The 25,619-nt window shown below is 33.9% G+C and overlaps 11 protein-coding genes across 11 annotated transcripts; 4 read left to right on the plus strand and 7 right to left on the minus strand.

Moving 5' to 3' along the window:
• Nucleotides 1-87: 87 nt before the first annotated feature.
• gnl1 (guanine nucleotide binding protein 1) lies at nucleotides 88-4,595 on the minus strand (the record flags this gene model as incomplete). Its single annotated transcript, XM_004360658.1, has 8 exons — nucleotides 88-419; nucleotides 800-997; nucleotides 1,060-1,421; nucleotides 1,530-1,668; nucleotides 1,785-1,910; nucleotides 2,151-3,011; nucleotides 3,107-3,139; nucleotides 3,353-4,595. The coding sequence occupies 8 exons, from the start codon at nucleotides 4,593-4,595 to the stop codon at nucleotides 88-90; spliced, it is 3,294 nt and encodes a 1,097-aa protein (XP_004360715.1).
• Nucleotides 4,596-5,000: 405 nt separating this feature from the next.
• DFA_04995 (uncharacterized protein) lies at nucleotides 5,001-6,551 on the minus strand (the record flags this gene model as incomplete). Its single annotated transcript, XM_004360659.1, has 2 exons — nucleotides 5,001-5,354; nucleotides 5,442-6,551. 2 exons carry the CDS (start codon nucleotides 6,549-6,551, stop codon nucleotides 5,001-5,003), a joined length of 1,464 nt encoding a protein of 487 aa, XP_004360716.1.
• Nucleotides 6,552-6,716: 165 nt separating this feature from the next.
• On the minus strand, nucleotides 6,717-7,879 carry DFA_04996 (uncharacterized protein; the record flags this gene model as incomplete). Its single annotated transcript, XM_004360660.1, has 3 exons — nucleotides 6,717-6,720; nucleotides 7,010-7,724; nucleotides 7,822-7,879. 3 exons carry the CDS (start codon nucleotides 7,877-7,879, stop codon nucleotides 6,717-6,719), a joined length of 777 nt encoding a protein of 258 aa, XP_004360717.1.
• A 63-nt stretch (nucleotides 7,880-7,942) lies between these two features.
• Nucleotides 7,943-9,501, plus strand: DFA_04997 (uncharacterized protein; the record flags this gene model as incomplete). Its single annotated transcript, XM_004360661.1, has 2 exons — nucleotides 7,943-7,962; nucleotides 8,775-9,501. The coding sequence occupies 2 exons, from the start codon at nucleotides 7,943-7,945 to the stop codon at nucleotides 9,499-9,501; spliced, it is 747 nt and encodes a 248-aa protein (XP_004360718.1).
• Nucleotides 9,502-10,053: 552 nt separating this feature from the next.
• On the minus strand, nucleotides 10,054-10,839 carry mlcE (essential myosin light chain; the record flags this gene model as incomplete). Its single annotated transcript, XM_004360662.1, has 2 exons — nucleotides 10,054-10,500; nucleotides 10,810-10,839. 2 exons carry the CDS (start codon nucleotides 10,837-10,839, stop codon nucleotides 10,054-10,056), a joined length of 477 nt encoding a protein of 158 aa, XP_004360719.1.
• Nucleotides 10,840-11,919: 1,080 nt separating this feature from the next.
• On the plus strand, nucleotides 11,920-12,972 carry DFA_04999 (RNA-binding region RNP-1 domain-containing protein; the record flags this gene model as incomplete). Its single annotated transcript, XM_004360663.1, has 1 exon — nucleotides 11,920-12,972. One exon carries the CDS (start codon nucleotides 11,920-11,922, stop codon nucleotides 12,970-12,972), a length of 1,053 nt encoding a protein of 350 aa, XP_004360720.1.
• A 127-nt stretch (nucleotides 12,973-13,099) lies between these two features.
• DFA_05000 (uncharacterized protein) lies at nucleotides 13,100-16,613 on the minus strand (the record flags this gene model as incomplete). The annotated part of the gene is made up of 4 exons (XM_004360664.1): nucleotides 13,100-13,676; nucleotides 13,738-15,839; nucleotides 15,941-16,030; nucleotides 16,134-16,613. The coding sequence occupies 4 exons, from the start codon at nucleotides 16,611-16,613 to the stop codon at nucleotides 13,100-13,102; spliced, it is 3,249 nt and encodes a 1,082-aa protein (XP_004360721.1).
• A 1,272-nt stretch (nucleotides 16,614-17,885) lies between these two features.
• On the plus strand, nucleotides 17,886-19,017 carry DFA_05001 (uncharacterized protein; the record flags this gene model as incomplete). Its single annotated transcript, XM_004360665.1, has 2 exons — nucleotides 17,886-18,174; nucleotides 18,263-19,017. The coding sequence occupies 2 exons, from the start codon at nucleotides 17,886-17,888 to the stop codon at nucleotides 19,015-19,017; spliced, it is 1,044 nt and encodes a 347-aa protein (XP_004360722.1).
• Nucleotides 19,018-20,862: 1,845 nt separating this feature from the next.
• Nucleotides 20,863-21,906, plus strand: DFA_05002 (uncharacterized protein; the record flags this gene model as incomplete). Its single annotated transcript, XM_004360666.1, has 1 exon — nucleotides 20,863-21,906. The coding sequence occupies one exon, from the start codon at nucleotides 20,863-20,865 to the stop codon at nucleotides 21,904-21,906; it is 1,044 nt and encodes a 347-aa protein (XP_004360723.1).
• A 542-nt stretch (nucleotides 21,907-22,448) lies between these two features.
• On the minus strand, nucleotides 22,449-23,565 carry pno1 (RNA-binding protein PNO1; the record flags this gene model as incomplete). Its single annotated transcript, XM_004360667.1, has 5 exons — nucleotides 22,449-22,587; nucleotides 22,691-22,808; nucleotides 22,909-23,053; nucleotides 23,127-23,273; nucleotides 23,380-23,565. 5 exons carry the CDS (start codon nucleotides 23,563-23,565, stop codon nucleotides 22,449-22,451), a joined length of 735 nt encoding a protein of 244 aa, XP_004360724.1.
• Nucleotides 23,566-23,815: 250 nt separating this feature from the next.
• maoA (amine oxidase) lies at nucleotides 23,816-25,423 on the minus strand (the record flags this gene model as incomplete). Its single annotated transcript, XM_004360668.1, has 3 exons — nucleotides 23,816-24,776; nucleotides 24,854-25,167; nucleotides 25,313-25,423. 3 exons carry the CDS (start codon nucleotides 25,421-25,423, stop codon nucleotides 23,816-23,818), a joined length of 1,386 nt encoding a protein of 461 aa, XP_004360725.1.
• Nucleotides 25,424-25,619: the final 196 nt, after the last annotated feature.

Here is a 25,619-nt window from a genome sequence, read left to right on the forward strand (position 1 = left end):
ATTCGAATCGATAATAAATAATGTTTGCTTGTAAATTATTATTATTTTCAACACAAGAGATACTGTATACAAAACAATAATTTATTATTATTTTTTTTTATGGTTATGGAAAATGATTTTGAATAGATAGTAAAAGCTAGAGCCATCAAAATGGGTGGTTTGGGGATTTCTAGAAGAGAGGATATGATAGTAGACTATTAACCATTTAATCAAAGTCAATATCAATGTCAATGTCAATATCGATATCGATATCAACATTTCCTCTCCTCCACCTCCACCATGACCACCACCTCTTTTACCTCTTCTACCTCTTCCCCTTCTGGCAATAGTGTTTTCACTTTGGACTCCACCAGATACGGCGGTCACACAGGATGAACCCTTCATACCCTTTGATGGATTTGATAAATTGGTCAATGATTCTAATTTAATCAAAAGAATTAGTATAAACAATTTTTTTTGTTTTTGAATTTTGTTGTTGGTAATATTAATATTTACTGAATAACATGTTTGTTGTATTTTATATTTGATTGGTTGTATTTGTATATATTTAACTATCCCCAAAAATGACTATTTATATATTTTGGTCTATTCTCATTTCTGTCATTATTATAGATTTAATATATGTATCAATACTTTCTAAATCAGGAGAAAAAGTTATCGAGACTTTACCTTTTTAGAATTGCAATTCAGATGAATCTGATTATAGAAGTTTTTTCAGATAATTAAATAGAAAAGAGTATCAGGTTTTTTTATTTTTGAAAGGAAGGAACAAAACTCCCTAATTGTGTATGGTTCATACTGGTATGCAGCTGATAACTCGGTGCAATCATAGTTTGATATTCGTTTTCGATAAATCTAGATTCCCGGTTTATTAAAATTAGGATAGAGTCATTAAATACTTCTCTGCCTATTTCATCAACAAGTGCATTAGGTATAGCATACAGGTCAACTTCATAGGTATTGAGATTGACCAAACATATTTCGAGCTTTGTATAATCTAGAAAATTTGATGTAACCATAGCTACCCATTGACAGCATTGAATACAAAATTCATATAACCATTGATTTCAACATAGTCACCGTTTGGGATGGTGGCTAGTAATTTCGAATTGTTTCCAACAATATCCACTTCAAAGATGTATGATGGACAATTATACGGCGAACCTCTGGCATTTAGTCCAGCATAAAACTTGGAGTTAAATTGATACATCTCGGTTGAGTAGTAGCAAATATTGGGAACATCAAATGTAATGATCTTTGATGTCATATCTCCAGTCACTGAGTTATATATGACAAATACCATCTGTCCGTATTGATTTGCTACTTGGTTTGGTCCCCCCATATAACATGTATTTGTTGTTTCATTGTACGATGATTGAATGAATAATCCGTTACTTGTAACTGGTAAAGTTATTACATCTCTATAAATAATAATAATAATAATAATAATAATAACAATTAGATCTCTAATCTTTTGCAAAGATTAAAGGAAACAACAATAATTAACAAAGATGTCATGATATAGTTACTCTTTTTGTTGATTAAAATCAAATTTGAGCAATACAGAATCTCCATTTAATTCGGCGTTCAGGTAAACTATATTGTTAATTGAATCATATGATGCGACTTGATCATCCCATTGGTAATCAAATTGTGGAAACTTTATATCTATGAATGACTTTTGGACAAGATTCTTGGTCTGCGTACGAGTGAAAAACAGCAAAGAATATTTCTTGTTGAATTAATTTTTTATAATATAATTTTAGGTTTGGCAATAATAATACGTACGACTACATAGGACCAAATGATTGGAATATAAGATTCACCAACATCAGTAATATTACCTCCAATCAGTAGAAATTCATCGCTCGTTGACGATGGTTGAATAACACCATTCAATTCTACCAAATCTCCAGTGAAAAAATCAATGAGATCTTCTTGAAGTGATCTTCATTTTCTTTTGATATTAAATTATAAAGTAGTATCTAATATATAAAACTATATCATTTTATTATTTTTTATGTAATCTAATTGTACAATATTATTATTATTAAATGTTTATAAAATTTGTCTATGATTTCCACCTTTTTCTTGTTTCTCTGCCAATTTATCAGCATAGGCTTGAGCTTTGGCACTTAATTTCTTTTTACCTTTGACAGCTGTAGAGACACCTGATGGTGGAGGTGATGGAGGTGATTGTTTGAGAATTGATTTTTTGTTGTTTTGTTGTTTTGATTGATGGGATGACCCTTTTTTCTTTCTATAGTCATCTTCACTTTCATCTGAAGACAACATCTCACCTTCATAATCTGAATCGTGGTTGGCTAGTGCAGATGCCAATTGTTTGTTTCTTTTTGTTTTCTTGTCTTCTTTTCTTTCACTTCTTGTCTTTTCAACTCTCTCTATGTGGAGATTAACCTCTGGTCCTCCTCTCTCCTTGTCACGTTCTTGTTGAAGATAATCAGTATGTTTGACCGACATGATTTCCTGATATTTTTCCTTTGTAAAATCGGGTGGTGGCCATGAAATAACAATATTGCCATCGACGCAGTCTCTAAGCAACTCCAACCCAGCGCGATGTACATCCTCTCTACCACTCTTGGCAACAAAATAACCACGTTTTCTAGCAAGTGCCTGACAAATGGCGTAAGGAGACCATGGACCGGGTGGTTTACCCGGCTCATCCTCGATATCTGGGTGTTGAAGACCATAAACCTTCTCAATGGGAACACGATCTGCCAAATACCTAATAGCAGAGTATGGTTCACGTACTTGAGCGATTGGATACAACCCACACAACACTTGTAACGATTTGGGTCTATCCAAAGCTGGGAAAACCAAACCCGGACAATCACACAATACAATTCCCTTTGTTAAAAAGATGGTTTGGAAATGTTTGGTATGTCCTGGTGTTCTAGATGTTGAAACTACCTTTTTACCCATTAACCCATTAATTAATGATGATTTACCAACATTTGGATGCCCAACTGTTCCAATTGTTATACAATTTTCTAAATATAAAAAAAAAGAAATAGAAATTAATAAATTTAATATATTTAATATTTAATATATTTAATATAATTATTATATGTCTTGTTCTTCTTACCTTTTGGTTTATCTTCTTCTTTATCATCTTTTTCTTGTTGTAATTTTAATTGTTTTCTTTTTCTTTTTCATCTTCTGATTCTGATTCTGATTCTGAATCATCTTCAGAATCATCATCCTCTGAATAATCTTCATCTTCATCCTCATCCTCTGTATCATCTTTTTCATCTTGATTTTTCTTATTATTATTATTATTGGGATTGAATTATTTTCAATTTCAGTAATATCTAAACTTTTTTAACTATACCAAATGAAAGGATAGCATCAACCAATTGTTTCTTTCCACCAGCCAAACCATAATTTTTTCTTCCTCGTTTGAATTTTCGTCTCTTTGAAATGTCCATGTCGTCTTGATGAGCATTGTCGAGAGGTCTGAACGAAGAGAAACAGATGACTTTGACCCAACTATAATTGGTGTTGAAATAGTGTATCCAAGCATCGACAATACGTTTGTCGACCAAGTCGACCTTGTTTAAAACCATAAGCATTGGTTTTTTAAGTTCATATTTGATATAGTGATAGAGTGCAGGTGGGAAATGAAACAAGGGATAACGAGCATCGGTGACCAAAAGAATGATATCTGAACGTTCACATACTCTCCACAATTGACGCCACACTTCTAGATTATGTTCGAAATAGTTTAATCTAGACGTATCGTATTTGGCAGCGATACCATCCAACCATCTTTTAAACATGATTTGTTCTTGTCTCTTTTCCTCTTCCTTGCCCATTGTAAAATCCCATAGCGGACGTTTAGGTATATCAATATAGTTGCCGCTATCTTCTGCCTTGTCGTCGAATCGATGTTCATCGAGAATCTCCCAAGGACGTTCACGAAACTTTGTATCCAATGGCAACTTTCCAATATCCTTTCGTTTTTGAATATCATCTCTTGATTCTTTTTCAAAGATTGTCACCAAATTATTTCTTGTTCTTTGTTTTGTTTTACTATTATTATGTATCATATCTCTTTCTTTTAATTGTTGTGATAATATATCTATATTTTTATATGTTATTCTTTTTGATTCTTCCAATTGTTCTGATTCATAATCTTCCTCTGATTCATCATATTCATCATCTTCATCTTCATCTTCATCTTCATCATCGTCCTCATCATCTTCATCTTCATCTTCATCTTCATCGTCTTCATCTTCATCAGAGGTGGTTGATTTCTTTAATACACTTGTATGATGATGATGATTGATCTCTCTTGAATCATCACTAGTTGCTGTTTTACTTGTTCTTGTTCTTAATACTTTGGTTTTTGGTGTAGTTGTTACTGAAGTGGTTGATGTTGATGTTGAAGATCCTCCTGCAGCTAAACCACCTGCTCTTCTCTCTAATATCTTTTGAGCAAGCTTTCTCTTGTCACACAATGATATATTTCCATCCTTTTCAATCTCTATTGAATCCTCTATTCTCTTTCTATCTTTCTTTGCCTGTAATTGTGCTTTTTTTTGTTTCCCACTAAATGGTTTTGATCTTGTCATTCTTTTATCTATCTATCTATCTTGTAGTTGTATTATTATTATTATTACTATACATGTACAACTACAATCTGATTACTGAATGATTATTTAAATTCTCGAAACCTGATTGATGAATTTTCAAACCAAAAATGAATGTTCACAGAAAACTACATTAAAAATTAATTCCATTGTCTTCAAGTATGAAAACCGAGTGAGAGAGGATATTATACAAATAATAGAAAGTGAAGGGGTGGTACCTTTACATGTATATATTATTATTTTTTAAAAAATCTATTTATTTATTTACAAAAAAAAAACCACGTTTTTGGTTGGTTGGTTGGTTGGTTGGTTGGAGAAGGGGATACGGATGGATGGAAGGATAGATAAATAACACTAAGGGTACACAAAATGATTTGGATTTATAGTTTATAAACTATTTTCATCTTCCAACATGCTATCTTCATCTTCTTGTTGATCAATGAAATTTCTAAAATCCTTGGTGGCAAGCTCAATAGATGAGAAGAATTTTTGTTGTAACTCCGAGTACTTTGTTTTCTCTCTTCCCAATCTGATTCCAAATTGATATTCACGAGTACGATGTTCCTCTCTTGCAGCGGCATACTCTTCATCCAATTGTTGGTATTTGGCCTCACTTTTTTCCAAAGATACTTGAGCTTCTTCCTTGGCATTAAAAGTTGAAAGTAATTCTTTTCTCATTTCTGCAACCTCTTCCAATAATGATTCTTGTGATGCTTTAAATGATTCCAATTCTTTCTTTAACTAAATAAATATAAAAGGGATAGATATTAATAAATTGTTTGTTTTGTTTTCAAAAACTATTATTATTATTTTTGGTTTAAAACTTACTGATTCAATTTCTGAAGCTTGTTGAGCATTCTCTTCAACCAAATGAGATTGAGATTGTTGTTGTTGTTGTTGATTGTTAACAATGCCTGATGCAGAGTTTGACAATGATGGTGGATTACTCTTGTTTGCTTTCTCGAGTGGAGTATAGAAAGCAGCGTCAACAGGTCTATTTCCAAATCCAGAACTCGAAGAAGTTGATGAAAGTGAAGTAAATTCATCTTCATTCAATGGTGATTGAGTTGGTACATTTGGATAAATGACAGATGTACTTTGTTGTTGAGTTGATGAAATGGGAGTCAAAGGAGGGAAGTTATGAATATAACCAGCTGGTGATTTAGATACAGTTGGTGATAATGTAGAGATTTGTGGTCTATGGTATGGTGATGGTTGTTGTTGTTGTTGTTGTGGTGGTGAAGAAGATTGGTTTGGAATCACTGTAAATGGATCAGAGTATGGTGACGACTGATATTGTTGGTGTGGAGCCGAAAAGTTGGAGTATGGCGATTGTGGTTGTTGTTGTTGTTGTTGATGTTGATGTTGTTGTTGTTGTTGTTGAAGTTGTGATATTCTCTGATAATAATTATCAAATTGAGTTGGAGCTGGTTTAGGAACGGGAACAGTTGGAGTAGGTGTACTATGACTATTATTATTATTATAAGTTGAATAATGTTTGGCGACCGGATCATCAAATACCGATGGAGCAGAAGCAGCAGGTGGTGCAGTTGGTACTTGAGGTTGTGGACGGAATATATCAGGATACCCTATATTACTATTGTTATTGTTATTGTTGTGGTGATTACTTGTAACAAATGGAGGAGGAACTGATGATGGATGAGAATCGATTCCAGATTGATGTTGTTGCTGTTGTTGATGGATTTGCTTTTGAATGAGTTTCAGTTCCTCTTCTTCCTGTGCCTTTTTCTTCTTTTCCTCTTCACGCGACTTGGTTTGTGCGTCCGAGATGTTGAGCAAGTCATCGGTAGCATCAGAGATGTTAAACTTGTTTCTAGTCAACACATCCTTTACAGTCGACACATCAATGTCTTGAAACATATCGGCAAGCGACATGATGAATTGTTCTTGTTCTTTTACTGATAAATTAACTGCCATTTCTTAATCTATCTATATCTATCAATATGTCTATTGTCTATCTATCTTTATTAAATTCTATTTCTATTTACAAATATATATACAAATAATAATATTTATTTATTTATTGATACAATGAATGAATGAATGAAGTTGTGTGACTAGTAAATTAGATAACAAACAAATTCAACTAATAAAAAAAAGGATTCTTGGCAACCCACCACACAAGAGGATGAGAGTAGGGTTGTTTGAAAACTAAAATTAAATTAAATATAAATATTTTATAGTTCGTCGATTTTCAGGATTAGAAGTTGCTGACACGATCGGAGACAGTCGTGAATATTTAGAAACATCATACACATACACATAACATATCATATCATATTATATACTATCTATCTATCTTTTAAATTCATTTAATATATTTTGTTTATTGTTTTATTTGTTTGTTTTGTTTCGATTTGATTTAATTTATTTACATTAACAATGATACTAAAGATACAACTGAAAGTAAACCAAATAATGGGATTGAAATGGATGATGCATCTGAACTATCGGATGATGTTTCATTGCCAGCGACTGGTGTTTCGGATACTTGTGGATCTGGTGTATTATCAGATGATTCAGAGACTGCAAATGAGGAATCTTCAGTTGATGAGGTTGAAGTTGATGAAGAGGTGGTAGAATTGGAATCAGTTGAACCAGATGATTCAGATGATGGGTTATCACCTCCACCATTATCCTTTTCATTGTCAATGGTTTGGAAGACTAGTTGGGCACGACCAATTGCACTCTTTTCAGTGAATGGGTTGATGAGTACATAGAATTGTTGATCGGTGGTGTTGGTGGTGACGGTTGGCAAGACTGCACCTAATTGCATGGCTTCCTTGGAGTTGAACTTGAGTTTGGTGGTTCCATAGGCTTCCAATACATTGGCAGATGCCGAAGTGTTGGTAAAGGAAAGTGGAATTTTGAAACTATCTGATGACTGTCCAACCTTTGTTGGGCCATGTATAGTCACATCTCCATTGGCAACGGTTCTACCAGCCAAATTCTTTAGAGAGAAATTATAGTTGAATGTAAACTCTCCATCCAATTTAGTGATATTTAAATCAATCTTTCCAGATACTGGATTAGCAGCTGCTGGTGTAAGATATTGTCCTCCAAAATTACCACTAAACATATTTACTTCATCTAAATAATTAAGAACAAAAAAAAAAAAAGAAATGGATTAATTAATATTTTTTGAAAGGGTAGTTAATTATTAAGAGTCATTATGATAGTTAGTTACCTGAATAAACACATTTGAGAATGGTAAAAAGGATTAAAATGTATGTTGCAAATCTCATTTTTAGGGAAATTTTAAAATGTTAAGTATATTTGAATAAATATTTTTGATTGAATGAAAGTGAATGGAAGAAATCCAAGTTGAGTATTTATAGATATGTGATTAAATAAATATTATATAGAGAATAAATAAAATAAATGTAATTATATAATTTATGATAATGAACAATTCAATTGAAAAACAGCAGAGCAGAGTCTTTTATTAAGTAGTTTACGGTTTCGCCTATCGATAGAAGGAAGGAAGCCTACGGTGAGATAGATGGAAGTTAATGATTTTAATTTATTAAATTTAATATTTTCAAGGCAGAACCCTGATAATTCAAATGTGCACATTGTGACGTTAGAAGAGGCCAAAATGATATCATATTGTGAAAACCGAAAAAGATTGTGTACCATATTAGTCAACAGATCCACTATTGAAAAATCAAAACCTGGAAAACTATTTTTTTTAAACCGACAAACGGCTTTTGAACAAAAATATTCAAAGTTACTATTTACTTTTATTCAAAAGATGATGTAACCTGCTCCTCCCTTGATTTTGGTTAATATAGTAAATATGGTAATTTTTAAAAAAATCTCTTTAATCTTATCCTATTTGATGGAATGGAACTATGTGGTGAAAACTAAATGATTTAAAATTCACATAACCATTCCTTTGTTTATAAAAATGTTGACACTATGATAGTGATATCCTTGGACAATCAATCCTCAATGAATCTAGTCGACCCCTTTAAGCTTCAGATTGACCTACAATATAAATTTATGAAAGATATGAAGTTCAATTGAATTTATTGTTTTTGTCAAATTTGGAAAACCACCCTCTTCTGTGTAATTAGTTAATTGATCGATCCTATTGTCTTTTTCAAAAGGATTATTAATAACATACATTATTTATAGACACATCATCATGGCAAGAAGACCAAAACAAATACCTCCTCCTAGGGTGGTGGAGGAACGACAAGAAGAAGAGGAGGAAGAGGAAGAGGAAGAAGATGTTGAAGAGGAAATTGAAACAGATGACGAAGAGGAAGAAGAGGATGAGGAGATAACAAGCTCATTTGAAGAGAATAGTGAACAAGATAATGACGATGAATCATCTACAGAAGAGGATTATGACCATCGACATGCATCTATCTTACAACAACAACAACAACACGATCATACTACAAGTAGTAGTAGTAATAGTCATATAGCACCACGTAAAAGAAGAGGAATCAATCATACAACTGAAGAAGATCATGAATATGATTATGATCATGGTGATGAATATATAGATGGTGAAGACGAAGAAGATAATGACAATAATAATGATAATGGTATTGTTGATGTTAAAGAAGTCAATCAATTAGTTAAAAAGACACTAAAACTACAAAAGAATATAATCAGTCATTTGGATACCTATGACAAACTACGAAAACAACATTTGGAAGAAGATGGACATCATTATGCAACAACTTCAACCTCTTCTCCAACAACAAACCAAACCAAAACAACTAGTATTGAATCATCGTCACGCGACTCAATGGGTGATGCCATTCCCTATGCAATCGGATTATCAATATTCTTTTCAATCATCATTTATTCATGTGGTGATCTCTTCATTGCGGCATTTATTGGTCAATAACAACAATAAATAATATAATAATAATATAATAATAAGATAAATATGATAAATAAAACATCCACTGTAAATACTAATAAATAAAAAAGAAATTGAAAGAACAGATGTCGAGGGGTTTTTCAATTAAAAGTTTGAGTTTGAGGTTTGATTGCAGTACGACACCTTGAGAATGCTAAGTCTCTCTAACAGAGTTCAAAAGAAGAGAAGAAAAAGGTCAAATTTGACCTTATGGGAAGAATCCTCGAGAAAGATTATTTTTTTGTCTCCTCAAAAAAGAAACAAATAAAAAAGAATAAAAAAAAAAGATATTGGTTTTTTTTTTAAATTAAAGATTGTACAGTTTTATATTGTTATTTATTATTTTGGTAATAGGCGTTTGTTGTTGTCTGTCTGTGGGTGGTAGAATGATGATAAAAAAAAGGATCTTTTTTAGATCATCAAAGTTATTAGGGGGTTTTTGTTTGTTTGTTTTGTATATATTATTATTTTATAGTAATAGTGTTTTTAAAAAAAAGTGTATATATAGGTAATTGTTATGACACACACAGTTCTTTTTTAGAAGGAAGAGAGTGGGTAACCATTGGCAATCATTTCGATAAAAGATTGGAAGTTGACGGTACCGTCAGAGTTGGTTTCGACTTCCTTCATGACTTCTTCAACTTCGGCGGTGGTGAGATAGTCACCCAAAGTGGTGAGTAATTGTCTCAATTCAGCGTCACCAATGGTACCGTTGCCGTCCTTGTCGAGGGCCTTGAAGGCGTCGTTCATTTCCTTTACTTGTTCGGATGGAGACTTGATCTTTTTGGTGGTGTAGACAGACTTGAGGGTGGCAAAGTCAAAAGAGGCGGCGTTGAGCTCAGTCTTGATTGCTTCGAGTTCAGCGTTGGTTGGGTTCTTTCCGAGTGAACGCAAACAGCTGCCCAACTCTTCAATGGCAACCTTACCATCATTATCCTTGTCAAAGATTGAGAAACATTCTTGGATTTGATCGTTTGATGCGGACTATAAATATAAATATAAAGTAATATTAAAGTAATGAATTAGTATATCTTTGTCACGTTGTAGGTTGGTTGGTTGGTTGGTTTGTAGTAATGACGACGATGACTATAATATAATAATAGATTCTATTCTAATTTCTGTTGTTTAGAGAGTCTGTCTGTCTGTACAGTACCCTAATCTATATATATATATCTATTCTTTGATACATTCATGTCCAACATAACCACTAACTTTTTAGAAGATGAATGCTTTCATTCCTAAATCTAATCTATTATTGTCATCGTCGTAATACTAACTAACTAACAAACTAACTAGTTGTTGTTGTTGTTGTGATAATACCATTTTTAAAAGATTATTTTGATTTGTTTTTCGGTAAAGAAAATGAATACTATTACAACAGATAATAAATAAGGTAGGTAGAGAATAAAAGATACTAAAGAGAAGAAAATAATATTACAAACACTCACTCTAAAATCAAGCAGCAGAGCAATGCTTTTTCAAACAAAAAAAACATTTTTCTTTATTGATAAAAATGGGTGTTTGGTTGATGGAGTTGGAAGACGACCAACTCACACTCTGACCCACCCCCCCCTCCTTGCTCAATGTCACCATACATGTTTTGACAAAAAGCCAATTTTTGACACTTTTTTTTACTTAACGGTAATTTTTCTGTGAACACTTGAGACTGCATAGTACTAACTACCGTACCTACCAACAAAGAGACAAGTTTGTCATTCTCATTCTTCTTGTCTTGCAAGACAATTAAAACGAATAGATCTGTTGTCTTGTCTCAGAGTAGTTCGACTGACCGACCTACCGTCTTTATATTATATTCCATCGATCGCGTTTGATGTACACCACCCATTATGATTAAAGTTACTAAAAAAAGATATCTTGTCGGTGTGTCTGTGTGTATATATTATTTTAATGGGATAATGATAATAATAGCTACTTATTATTATTATTGTATTGCACTCACATCGCATAACAAAATGAAGGTTGATGAGACGGAAAATCGATCGATACGATTTTTTTCTGTTTCTCATGGGTGAGAAATTTAACTGATATTGTCATTTTACCTTTACCATTGCACTTGCTTGCCTAGTACTTAACAACTTAATTTTGCTTTTATTATTATTGTTGTATCGGCGTATATATATATATTTATATTTATATATATGTGATATGTAAAGATAGAAAAATTACATAAACCCCCTCAACAAACCCTCCCCTAACCCTAGCCCTAGCCTCCCACCACTCGACCAACCAACCAACCAACCAACCAACCCACAGTATAAGCATTCAAACTACTAAATAGTACTCCTCCTCGTCTCTTAGTCTTCGTAGTCTTCTTCTTTTAAATTTCTTAATTTCAGTCAGTCTAGTAGTAGTAGTTAGTAGTATTGTAGAAGGAAGATATATATGAATTTGTGTGATACACCATCAATCATTATCTCATCACCACCTATTATTCTTCAACAGCAACTATGCAACACCACAGCAAAACAAAATAGAAATGAACTAACTACTAGTTATTCATATCCACCTTCATCTCAACAACAACAACAACCATCTCAACCATCTCCGTCACTATTACAACAACAACAACAACAACAACCTACACTTATTGAAAAATCAAGTAAAGAGTATCATCTATGTGCACTCTTTTCCATTTTATATCCATTCAAATCGAATTTTGGTAATAGTCTTGGTGATATCCATTCAAATGTAAATGGAGGTCATCATCTTTTTAATAACAATAATAATAATGGTGGTGGTGGGTTAACTATCCCATTTGTACCTGTATTGGAAGACAATCAACCAATTAAATCATGGAGTGAAATTATGGATGATGAAGATCAAGAGATGGAAATGAACCAATTAAATGATGACACAACATCTTCTTATTCTGATATATCCTCATCAACAACAACAACATTTAATAATGAAACTGGAATGTTTGATATGGACGATGATAGTGATAATGAATCAATTAAAAAGAAAAAGAAACAACTAAAGAAAACAATAAATAATAATAATAATAATAATTCAACTCTACCATCATCATCATCATCAACTAATAAGACGAAAAAGAAGAATGGTAATGGTAATAATAAGAGTATGAAAAAGATATTTATTGGTGGAATTAAATTTGATGATTTAACAGATGAAGAAGAAAGACAAGTTCGTATACTTAAAATACTACATTTATTTCAATCTTTGGGAAAGATTGAATCGGTTGATGCACATTGGGAAAAGGGATATTGTTTCATTACCTATCTCCAACACGGTATTGCTCAACGAGTCGTCCAACAAATGTCAAATCACACCAAACGTTCTAAAATGCTCCAAAACATTAAATCTTCATTATCACGTGATAATTTAAATGTAAAGTGTACTCCTCTACCAACATTTTATGTTCGTTTACCTTCAAACAAATCGAATAACAATGGTAGTAATAATAAACCAAAATAATAATTGTAATATATATATTTATATTTTTTATAAAAGTCTTTGGTTTATTATTTTTTGGATTCATTTAATTTTTGGTATATATATTTGATGTATATTATTATTATTATTATTTGGTTTGGTTTTTAATCTAATCGAGTACAGGTGATACATTTAATAATATAGTGGGGTCGATTGTAAGTTGTAAATTTTGAACTGGACGATTCCAATTACTACGAGACATTGATAGGACACTTGAAGGGATTGGATCGGGAGAGAGTTGATCTGGTTTCCAAATTTCCAATAGACGTTTGATTTGGAGTACGTTTAGTGTAGTGAATGCTGATTGGATACTTTCAGTATCGGTAAAGATCGATTTGTCAATAACCATAAGATTGGCGGCATCGGCAATACCACCAAGGAAATCACGGCAATAATTGAGTAGATCACGTTCCTCACTAGATGCAACCCAATCTTCAATCTTTGACAATGAAAGTTTAATCTTGAATCCAGAACTTGGTGAACACGAATTGTTACTCGATCCACCTTCCAAAATCTCATTCAACAAACTATTACTAATATAGTAAAAGGTTTGTGAAAAGAATTGTTGAATGATTGAATCAAATACATATTTATCTTTCATCATTGTCATAAATTTGCTCAATACTTTACAAATCTTATTTAAATCATCGTTTGTATGATTTAATGTTGATGATAATCTATTATTTCTAAAATTAAAAACAAATATAAGTATATATATTCTTTTTGTTTGTATTTAAAATGTCTTACGATTTCTTATCCAAAATACAAGAAGCTTGATAAATATTTGAAATCTTTGATTTTAATTTCTTGTAGATGTTGTGAAGCAGGAGAGAGTAGGTTTCACGACACAGTGATTCCAATTGATAGTAGAAAGAGACGGATGGAGAACGACGCGAGTTGGTAGAGGGAGAGGTGATTTGTTGGTCGATCAAGATACCGTCGAGGAGGGGGTCACGATCATTGTCGAGATTATTGGGTCCGTCTTTGATGAGATGGATCAAGCCCGAGACATTAGAGATCCAGTAACATAGATCCCCAGAGTTTTCCATTGACTTTTCAACGGTTTGGGTCAACGATGAGATGACCTTGTTAAAGAGACGCGAGTTTTCTTGACTGAATGCGTTTTGGTCCAACAATTGGTGGTAGAGTGAATAGGCTGATGCGCCAACCCCATCTCTAAAAGTGAGGCTTTGAGTGTAAATGCATTGCTCGATGATTCTGTTTTCCTCTCTTTCTTGTAGATCGCTCTTGGCAACTGTGCTACTAGACATACTGCCAGTTGACATGGGTGAAGATGCTCCACTGCCATGGTGTGTACCACCAGACTCGAGTTGTGACTCTAATTGTCTAACACGATCTTTGAGTTCTTTAACTTCACGTTCAAGTTTCTTTACCTTTTCACGTTCTCTTCCTAGTTCTTGACGTTCCTTTTCCAAGTTGCGTTCTACTTGTTCGCGTTCCTGACGTTCCTTGTCGAGTTGTTTAGCAGCTTCTTTACTATTCTTGTCCGATGATGATGATGACTTGCTGCTGCTGCCAGACATGAGACTGAGGGAAGCAGCCGATGCAGTTTGATTGTTGAGTTTGGATTCTAGTTGGTCCTTGGCTTCCTCAAGATCACGAATACGTCTTGACAATCGGTCTTCCAACTCTTCCATATCCTCTGTCTTGTACGACAGCTGTTTCTCGGCGTGTTCGGCACGTTCTCTGTATTGACTAGTCTCATCCTTTGCAGCTGTCAATTTATCCTTTACATCAATCAACTCTTTCTTTAGCTCATCTGATGGTGGTGAGGATGAAGAGGATGATGGTTTTTTGGACATACTAGAATTCAAATCTTTGAGTTTTTCAATCTCTTGTTTTTGACTAGTAACAGTCTTGTTGAGTTCTTGTACTTGTTTCTCCATATTGGCCATTTGAATAGTTGATGGTGATGGTTGAGCCACTGGTGTTGGTGTACTTGATCCACCACCTCCACCACCAGCTTTAAGTTTACTGATTGTTTCATCCTTGTCTTTAATCTCACGATTCAAATCTTGAATCTTTCTCTTTAATTCAAGTGTACCTCCACCAACCAACGGTCCAGTTGCAGGTGACAACTGAGCAGCTGCTTCCAATTTTAATTGATGTATTTCTTTTCTTAATGATTCTACTTCTTCTTGATTACCATTATTATTATTATTACCATTTTGTTGAGGTTGTTGTTGAGGACGAGATTTCAAATCTGTATTATCACGTTCCAATTGACGATTCTTTGATGACAATTCACTATTTTCATATTCCTTTTGTTTGATTGCATCATCTTTTTTTCTAATTTGTTCGTCCTTTTGTTTAACTTGGTCTTGTAGATCAGCAATTAAACGTTGATCTTTAAGTGATGATGAAGAGATTGAAGGTGAGCTACTACCACTACCACTTCCGCCAGATGCCAATTTCTCTTCCAACTCTTTAACTCTATCTTCCAAATCTACATTTTCACCAGCCAACTCTTTAATTCTCTTTTTTAAATCACCCACTTCTTGTGTTGGTGCAGCAGCTGCAGTGGTTGTTGCTGGTTTCTTTTTTAGATCAGATACTTCTTTTTCAAGTTCACCAATTCTCTTTTTATAATCAGTTTCCTTTTTATCATCTTTTTCCTTGTCTTGTTTCTTTTCCATTAGTTTTGTAAATGGTGATAATGATGAACTTGGAGTTGAAATAGATGAACTTGATGGTGTCTTTACTAATTGTGGTGAAGTTGATGAATGTCCATTACTATGATCGTTGTTATTTGAATGAGAGTGACTAGTTGATGATGAAATATCACTTGTCGTATCATCATCTTGAGTGAAATCTTCAACATCTTCTTCCTACAAATAAACAAACATCCATATTAATATTAATATTAATTATCTTGTTCCAACAATTTAATATATATATTATATATATATTAAATAATATTTGGTCTTACATCATCAGATCCATCATTTGAATTTAAGTCGGTTTCAGTCATTGGTTCTTCATCTGGTCCAATTTGCATTTCAGTTGTTTTAACTCCCATCTATTGGACATAATACAATTATTATTATTAGTATCTATCTATCTATCTATCTCAACTATGTATAACTTTTATACTTTTAACTTTTACTTTTACTTTTACATACAACAAAATTTAAAGGAGTTTTACCCTTTTTTGGTTTGATAGAGATGATTTTTCTTTGTTCATCCTTTGCGTTTGTAAATTCGGCCAAATCGACAATAGTCTTGCCAATGGTGGTACCTTTCTTGCCTTTGTCTTCTTTGATAGAGATGGAGATGTTCTTGGACTCGAATGTCTTTTTGGGGGTTTTGAGTAGTGTAGTGATCATTTGAACGTTGTGATCAAAGACGACACGTTTGTCGACTATAGGCATTGACCGAGTCTTTCCATTGTTTGTTGATTTTGATCCACGCTTCCACGATACATACACCATACCAGAGGTGATGGCTAGATTCTCTACAAAGTAAATCTTAATGTCAAATTGGAATTTACCTTGTTCCTTTCCAGATGCCCCTCCTCCTCCAGTACTAGCTGTCTTTATCTTCATCAATCCTTCTTTTCCTTTACCAAGAATAGATTCTGATTGTTTTTTAAATCTATCCATCTCTCTCTTATATCTTATATCTTATATCTTATATCTATCTTATCTATATATTTCTATTTCTTTCTTTTTACTTTAGATAAATTAACTAATACTACAAACAACAAACAACAATATATATATTCTTTTCTTCTTTAAATTACACTATATATAATAAATAAATAACTATAAAGTTTAGTTAGTTAGATGATGATGATGATGATGATGAGATGAGTTTAACTCGTCCGACGGTAAGAATTCTTTTCAATTATGAATATCACGTATGATCAATACTTACAATTAAAAACACAGACAGTATGGTTCACTGTTGCAATGAGAATAAATGAATAATGTAATATTACTACTACTGTATATATTACTACAACTACCTCTGTCAAACTTGATTTACTGGTTGTAATGAGGATCAGAGAGACAATAGAGAATTGTGTGAAGGTTGGATTCCTTTAAAAAAAAAACCCATTTTTGTCCCTTGAAAACTTCAAACCCCCCCCTTTTTCACCAGAACGACTCTCATGCTTCAGCTGATGGTGCATGCCCATCTGATGTGAGGTAACACCTTTCATTAATTAAAATAATCAAGCAAGTAAAATGTGATAATTTAAAAGAGAGCAGGAATAATAGTAGTAATAATAAACATGATCTGATGGATGGACACCACTACTCTACTCGTCCATCATCATATGATATTTTAACAGACCACCCCTGAAAATAGATATTTGTAAATACAAATAATAATAATAATAATAATAGTATAATCTCTCCTATAGATCTCTCTCAGCCATCATCATATTTGTTTGATATTTGTTTGATATTTATTTGATAGTAATTATTATTAAATTAAATATATTGTGATGGATGGGAATAGAAGATTTATTGTTTGAATACTATTTCACTAATACACTATTACTATTACTATTATTACTATAACTATTATTATTTATTTGTATTAGACCAGTCGGTAGCAGATATTTTAGTTTGCTTATTTATTTAATAACTGATCAATCAACTAAATCAACTATTTGGTTGGTGTGTGCGTCAAAAGACATTCGTGCTTTGCAGCAAAGTTTTTTCATTCCATTATCGACAAACCTATATCTCAGTCCTCTGTCTATAGTGTACACTACTATCATCAGATATACGAATCTCAACAAACACACCCTCTCCTTCCCTCTGTATAACTCTTATATATATATACACTATTCACATACTATACTTTTCAATCTATCTATCTATTCAATGGAATCATCAGATGACAATCAAATAGAAAATAGAAATATGGATATAATAGAATCAACATTAGATAAATATATTAGAGAGATTGATGATCATTGCTTGGGATCAAGAATCAGAGCTGCTGCAGAGACTCTTGAAAAATTGGATTCATACATACAATCAATACGTGCCAACAATGTAAATGGTGGAGACAACAACACACCTGAACTTTCATCAATCGAATCAATCATTGATAGATTATACACAACAAATAAACGTATCAATAGACTACGTCAAGAATCAAAAGAAATTGATATGTTATTAAATGTATTACATGAAGATTTTAAATCTGGTATGGAAACATAAGAAACAATTAGAATTGAAACTGATGAGATGACTAACATACTATATATATATATATATATATTCTTTTGATTTAGTGGGATGGACAGAAATAAATAAAGTTGATGGGATACATACAATGTACAAGGAAAATGGTAGTGGAATGCATAGTATTAGAATAGATGGTATAGTGTCTAGTCCCATTTTCAATATATGTAGTGTGTTGTTGGAGGTTGATTTGTACAATACTTGGATTCCAAGATTGACAGAATGCAATTTATTGGCGAGTGATGATCGTTTTAGAAAGGTCATTTATTGTCGTGCAGAGTGTCCATGGCCAATTGCTGATCGTGACCTTTGTCTCTATGGGTATGGAGTCGATATGTTGGAAGACAAGGAACAAACGTTTGTAGTGGTGTCTAGAACCTATGAAGACGGCGACTTTGACCATAATGTAGTGATCCCACCTCCCACTGGTAAACCAAGTAGTGTGGTGCGGTCACACACCCAAATCTCTGGGTTCACCATCAAACCATTGTCTCCAACCGAGACCTATGTGCAGGTGGTGTCGTGTACCGACCCTCGAATGAAATTCGTTCCCTATTGGTTCCTCAATTTTATCACCAACCAATTTTCACACTACCTCTTTCAAATGCTTCGTCAACAAGCTCAAAAGGTAACAACATCACCAGAATTTCAAAAACGTATCGCTTCCAATCCAATATACTCTGTCATTAAAGAGAAAAGTGAATTATATTTTAAAAACAAAGAATTGGAAAAAGAAAAAGAAAATGAAAAGGAACAAAAAATAACTGCAACAGAAAATCACTTGAAAGATTACATGCATGGATAAACAAAGGATCAACAATAATAATAATAATCCTACTCCAACAAAATTAAATTATTATTAAATCCATGTACAAAAACAAAAACAAATGATGTGTAAATATTAAAGTATGATTATTATTATTTAATGTGTACAACCATGACACCAACTGACCGATTTATGATGCGATCTTTCTTTTGCATTGGATGGTACGATCATCATTTTCTTTCAAACTGTTTTGTTTCGGTCGGTCGGTTGTAGATATCCTACTAGCTAGTAGTACTCTACCTCCTGGAGATTAAATCTTTAGGGGTCAATGATATCGATGATTGGAAGACTTTGACCTTTACTATAAACCTCTAAAACTCTGTTTTTGGCAACCCGTGGTATGTCTTTATCAAGATTTAGATACTGCAAACACCTCTAAACTTCTTTATCTTGAAATTACATTTGCAGGTATGTATCCGTTCAGATAACTCGGTCAATGATTGGTTCTCTAAAGAATAAGACGATCATCTTTGTGGGGAAGGAGGGAGGGAGGTTGTTGATTAATTTAATTTCATTTCGTAGCTCATGCTATGGCTCAGCAAAGAAAGTTTCGGTTGGTTTCAGCGACTTTTTCAGATCAATCTGAACAGGATGAGATTTCGAGATATTGTTGTGTATTTGTGTGTTTATAGGCGCAGTAAAACCAGCCCAAGGTTATCGGGGTTCAAAGGTGGGTTGGGGCAATCTATCAATAAAAAAAATAACAAGAACAACAGTACAGAACTGCAGAGAGATTAATCTGGTCTCATTGACATCGTTGTTAATTTTAATAATTGGTGTTGTGTAACATGACATGCTTGCATCGCAATGATTCGGTCGATGATTGATGGTGAAGGGTAGGGGGGAGCAGTGTGGGAGTGCCCCCATCTTCAGACCGACCGACGGTCTATCAACATGCGCATCACCGTCATCCATCCTTTGATTGTTTTAAACGCAAACCATCATGCATGACAAATAACCATCCATCCATCTATCCATCTCTCTCACTCACTCTCAGAAATGTCGACTCATTGCTCAAGCATCTTTCATCTCTCATCTGCTCTACTGCTCTTTCTAGACATCGACCTAGAATAAAGTTAGATGAATCAGATGTTGGTTGCACAACTGTGTTGTTTATTTAGTTCGATGCAGTGGCGGGAGGGAGGGGTGGGTTGCAACACAAATTGAACCAACAAAGTTGACGATGATGATTGGCTTGTTCTTGCTCCTCCTCCTGCACCACGATTCATGTGATCAGACACAGCGATGTGGGGGTTGTGATGGTTGCGGGGGCTGCTCATTGATGCATCAACCGACCTATCCTACTTTGAAATGCACCTACTAATTTTATTCCCACTTTTTAAAAGAGAGAGCTCTCTCTCCTCTGTCACTAACTCACTCTAGCCAATGCTCACCAACTCTCTCTTTGCACGATCTTTTCTTTTCCTAGTAGGAGGGATGTGGTAGGAGGAGTCTAAATATGGTTGTCATAGGGGGTATACACAGTGATGTAATATGTGCCAACCACCCCACCCTCATGTCAATGTTCTTCCTGCAGATTTCACAAAGACGAAAACAAGACCCCATCAAACCAAACATATAAATGGACCCTGATCAGGACCTCTCAATTCAATTCATCAAACAAACAAACAATACATCATCTTCTAAATATTTGTAGATACATATAATAATCAACATATATATATTTGTAATAATACTATTTGTACCACATAATAATAATAATAATAATATTAATAATACTTTGTAAATAATAATCATATAATAATAATAATAATAATAATCCATTCATTCAAACTTTAATATACTATACTATACTATACAAGAATGATGTTCATTAAATTACTTGCAGTACTTTCAATTATACTTGGAATTGCTAATTCACAAGGTGCATATCCAGATGTATCCAATGCTTATCTCGGAGCTGGTGATACTGGTTTATCGTACTATCCATCATACCTTGGATTAAAGATGCATATTCGTTGCTACTCGAATGTGACAACTGCCAACCAAAACGGACCAACCGCTCTCTTTGATGCCGGTCTTCCATTCTTTTCGACTGCTTGGGTGTCTGTGATCCCATCTGTTCTCCAAAACATGCCAGCTTGGAACATTAGCAAGGCTTGTTTCATGGATCGTTATGGCTATGGCTGGTCCGACTCTGCTCCATACCCCATCACCACCCAAGACTATGTCTTCCGTCTCCACGGCTCACTCCAAGCTGCCAACTTGAAGGGCAAATACATCCTCGTCGGATGGTCATGGGGCTCTATCTTTACCCAAGTCTTCTCGCTCACCTACCCCAAGGAAGTAGCCGGTATTATGACTGTCGACGGAACTGACTCCAAGTGGGGATTCATCTCTGCCAATCAACAATCGATCATCACCTACACCAACACCTACATGAACTTTATGAGTATGAACAACATGGGTACTCTCCAATCCTATGCCAACGATGGTAATGTCGCTCTTGGTTTTGGTTTCTTCCCCAATGGATCGGTCGCTATGGGTTTCACTCCAAACTCTGTCTCTACCTCTCAACAAGTCTGGTTGACCAACAAGTATCTCAAGACTGCCGTACAAGAGTTCAACATCATGGTCATCTCTTCTGCCGTCCTCAACTTTACCTATGCCATCAAGGGTTCAAATCCACTCAAGGATCTTCCATACGTCAACATCTATGAAACCATCTTTGACCAAGACTGGATCGACCGTCAACTCTTTATGGCTTCACTCTCTACCAATTCTATTGCCGTTCCCTATGCAACTGATCACTTTTTCCCATGGTCTAATGGGGGTGCCATCGTCTCTGGTCTTACCGCTCTTACAAACAAGATTGCTACCAATCCAGCTGTAGTTTGGGGTGCCTAAAAAAAAAAAAAGTCTACCAACATTTTTGTAAAAAAAAAAACAATTCCAACATAATAATAATAATAATAATAATAATAATAATAATAATAATCATTCAACAAACAACAACAACAAAATGTCAACACTACCCTAATTGTAATACTAATATCCCCGTCGAAATTAATCACATGTTAATTATCCCCTTTAATTAACTACATGCTCGAACATCTACCAAAAAACCCCAAAATTAAAATAAATATTTCAAATCTTTATATTAATAAAACAAATCCAAAGTATTTGTATTTTTTTTGATCACTGGATTCACCATCAACTCTGTATGTCTTCATTCTCTACCAATTCTATTGCCGTTCCCTATGCAACTGATCACTTTTTTTTTTTTTTCTCAAAATAATAAGGTTGGTTGGTTGGTTGGTTGTAGGATTGTGTTCCCCATCAACATGGCCATGCATGTTATAACTATTAATTAATTAAATAAAATAAATATTTAATCCTAAATTAAATCAACAATCTTGTTTTCTTTTGTAAAATCTATTTTTGTATTTTTAAAATCTTTCAGCAACACGACTGGCAACTGTTCTCAATCTAGCATAAACCTTGCCTGGTGGTGAACCAATAATCAAATCACAAATAGCATCCTTGGCAACTCTAATATTAGCATATGAACCTAAAATATGAATACGTCTAAATAAATAAATAAATAAATATTAATATCATCAATCAAGTACAGTAGATTTAAATTAATTCCAAAAAATAATAATAATAAATAATCATGATGAAAACATACTTGTCAGCCAAAACAATTCTAGTCTTTGTAGTATTTTCAATTGTAAATTTAGTCTTTCCATCTTTACCAGCGATACGACCAATTGCACGAGCCAAGTTATCTCCCTTTAAAATTTTAACTATAAAATATAAATTGAAACACATAGGTTAGTTACATATACATATACATATATATATATATATATTCATTCTACAGTCATATCCAATGTTTAAACATACCATCCAAAACATCGAATGAATCTACATATAAATCATCTAATCTCAATAAAGCAATGGAATCTTGAGTTTCAAAACCTAAAGCAAAAGCATGTACATAATCAACTGCCTTTTGTAAAGCAGCTACATTATTGGTTGCACTTGATGTCTAAACAAAATAATTAATATCACTCTAATAATAATAATAATAATGATTGTTTGTTGTGATTAATAGGACATACTCTAATTTCAACTCTTTTAGTTTTAAGATTCATTCTAATTTGTAACTTTAAATGTGTAACGATAGGTTCGTATATTTCTCTCCAATGTTCTTTTAATGGTGTCATTCTATTTGGTGGAATCAATATTTTTCTAATATGTATGTCTCCCTAAATGATGTATAAAAGAATGATATGATATGATTGAATCAAAGTAAGTATAAGTATACAATATCCCGATCAGCTGTTCGATATTCTTCTATATTGCTCTACAAACCTGTTGTTCAACAGTGATTTGAGCAAAGGTTGGTTTCTTATTTGGTCCATCATCATCTATGATTTCATCTCCATTGTCAACTGCCATGTCTACATCATCTCTTCCACGTTTATTGTTCTTGACTGCTTTGTCTATTGAATCTACTGAAACAGTAGTAGTAGTAGTATCTTCTTCTGTATTTGACATTATTATTATTATTTATAATATAGTCGGAATAATAGAGAGTAGAGTGTATAGTAAATTTGTGTGAAACAAGTAAGTATAATAAAAAAAAAAAAACGAACGATTCAAAAACAAAATTTGATTTTTTTCGATTTTTTATTTCTTTTTTTAGTTTGTGCACACACAAAGAAATCAGAAACAAAACAAAGTATTTATATTATTTTAATATTTATATATATCAATAAAAGTGAATTTACTTTTTACTTTATGTTTTTTAAAGTTTTGAATTATAAGATTGTTGATCTTGTTGTAATCTTGATTGTAATTCTTTGGAACAACGGAGACCACTTTCCAAAGCACCTTCCATGTATCCGATCCATTGGGTAGCTGTTTCAGTACCGGCAAAATGCATTCTACCGACTGGTTCGCGGAGTGACTTGCCGCAGGCGGTGAGGGTGCCGGGTTGGGCAAAGGCAAGATAGGCACCTCTGGCAAACTCGTCGGTCTTCCAGTCCTTTTCGAGGTAGTACTTTGGTTTGAGGGCACGTGGACCAAACCAACGGGCATAGCATTCGAGGACAGCTTGTTTACGGACCTCTGGTGTCTTTTCACTCCACTCGCGTGCGTCTTGACCGGCGATAAAGCCGACGATGGCATTTGCCTTGTCGTCGTGCGACGAGTCGTCGTAGCAGATAAAGATGGGACCGTGCTCGGACAATGCTTCGGCCGAGAACCCGTCTCTACGCCAGAAAGGTTCGTCGTAGATGACAATGGTCTTGATAACCGATCCCATTGGCATACGTTGGGTGAGAGAATCACGCGAAGCTGGGAGAGCGGGTTTGTAGTCGATACGACCGGCCAAAGCAGGTGGGATCGTGTTGGCAACAAACTTGGCGCGGAAACGTTGGCCACCCTCGATCAACACGGTCACACCGGCATTGTCTTGGTGGATGCCGACGACCTTGCAGTTGAGCAAAAAGTTGCCGACACGCTCTCTCACCAATCGCTCTGAAATCTGTTGCGAACCACCAATCAAACGATCTTGTTGGGCGCCACCACGGATATCGGCCAACACGCCATACCCACCGGCAGCCTTGATGAAAAGCAAGTACCACAAGAAACTAATCTCTGTTGGCTCACCTGCCAAACATACCTTACAGAACCAATTCAAAATCTTAACTGCATCCGATCCCTTTACATTATCTCTGATCCAATTTGCCAATGTAATATTATCCCTAGAAAAGAGATTGAAACAACAATTGTCAGTCTATCATATCTTCATATATATTTATAAATCAATATATGTCTTTACCATTCTTTAGCTCTTGGATGATCATATGGTTTGGAAGCATCCAATTCTTCGGCCATCTTGTCAATGATTGCAATGGTGGATTCGAGACCTTCCAAGTTATAGTCAGTGTTCAAGGTGGAGATGTTTCCCTTGTAGAGGGTATGCTTGTTGTTTAATTCGAGTATATGGTTTCCTTCGTCGTATTGAGGGAATGATTCGATACGTAATTCATTACACACCTTTTTGAGAATGTTATGAGTACCTCCCATCCATTGTCCACCCAAATCAAACCAATAATCTTCTACCTTTATCGATTCTGTACGTCCACCAAATCTCTACAAATATTACATAACAAACTGTATTAATATAAAACTGTTGTCTTTATCTATCTATCTATCCTGATCAATCATATTCCCCCGTCACATAGCGCTCTCTCTACATATGTGTCGTGAATGATGAATGAATAAAAGTACTACATACATCTCTAGCTTCAATCAATAATACATTAACACCCTTTGATTTCAAATCAGCAGCACATTGAGCTCCTGATAAACCTCCTCCGATAACAATAACATCATATTGTGTGGCCATCTTTCTACTATTCTATCTCTCTATATATATTAATATTAACTGTACTCTACACTAAAAATTAATATAAAAATAGAAATAAATACAAATACAAATATAAATATAAATATTTATCTGTATATAACAATGACTACTATTAATAATGACACAAACGACAGTGCTGGTATAGAGTAGTGTGTAGTTATCAAAACCACACCAA

The sequence above is a fragment of the Cavenderia fasciculata genome (genome assembly GCF_000203815.1).
Source record: "Cavenderia fasciculata unplaced genomic scaffold Scf_Dfasci-G-o-80e12.f1-5, whole genome shotgun sequence".
Classification (NCBI taxonomy): Eukaryota; Evosea; class Eumycetozoa; order Acytosteliales; family Cavenderiaceae; genus Cavenderia; species Cavenderia fasciculata.